We start from the raw sequence: 961 nt of genomic DNA on the forward strand, positions 1-961 counted from the left end.
TTTTTTATGACTTAACCTAGAAAACGCAACCAGCGAATCCCGATAGGTAATTTTCTCATAAGTCCATGTTTTAAAGAACATGTATTTGAAATATACAGCTCAGCAGTTACACAAATTGCAGTTTCTTTAGAATTCTGCCTAAGGCTGTTTTCACATCTTTATTTTTCAGGCTGTAGATGATGGGATTCAGCATGGGAGTTAAGATGCTGTACTGGGTGGACAGCACTTGGTCTAGAATGCTTGATGAGACTGATTTGGGTTTTGTGTATTGGAACAGAGCAGTTATGTAGAGTAACCCTACTACAATGAAGTGGGAGCTGCAAGTGGAGAAAGCTTTGCGCCTCCCTTCTGCAGACTGTATCTTCAAGACAGTGGCGATGATATAGATGTAGGAGATGAGGGTGAGCAAAAAGGAGCTGGACCCAAAGATCACAGCAGAAAAAAGAAGAATGAGTTTACTGAGAAAGGTCCCACTGCAAGCAGCAGACAAGAGAGGGGGCAGCTCACAGCTGAAATGTTTGATTTCTGTGTGCCCACAGAATTTAATATTTAACACAGGAATTGTGTTTAGAACTGAATATAAGAGACCCATTGCCCATGCACTCCCCACCAACTGATAACAGAAATGTTTGCTCATAGCCTCTTGATACTTCAGTGGATTACAGATGGCCACATATCGGTCATATGCCATTACTGAAAGCATAAAAACTTCACACCCAGCTGAGAGGAAGATGAAGAACATTTGAGTCATACAAGCATTGACAGCAATGGCTGTGCTTCCTTTCATGAGGAAATTCACCAGCATCTTTGGAACAACAGCAGTGGCATAACAGATGTCAACAAGGGCTAAATGAAAGAGGAAGAAGTACATAGGAGAGTGAAGGTGGAAATCAGTCCTTATGACCACCATGATTACCATATTTCCTAATAAAATTATTAAGTAAATAATTAAAAATACAGT

The 961-nt window shown here is 40.4% G+C and overlaps 1 protein-coding gene across 1 annotated transcript; it reads right to left on the reverse strand.

Moving 5' to 3' along the window:
• Positions 1-106: 106 nt before the first annotated feature.
• Positions 107-952, reverse strand: LOC104070260 (olfactory receptor 5V1-like; the record flags this gene model as incomplete). Its single annotated transcript, XM_009586307.1, has 1 exon — positions 107-952. A coding segment is annotated over one exon (846 nt), but the record flags the coding sequence as incomplete, so codon positions are not given.
• Positions 953-961: the final 9 nt, after the last annotated feature.

Source organism: Fulmarus glacialis, unplaced genomic scaffold (assembly GCF_000690835.1).
Source record: "Fulmarus glacialis isolate BGI_N327 unplaced genomic scaffold, ASM69083v1 C13638703, whole genome shotgun sequence".
Classification (NCBI taxonomy): domain Eukaryota; kingdom Metazoa; phylum Chordata; class Aves; order Procellariiformes; family Procellariidae; genus Fulmarus; species Fulmarus glacialis.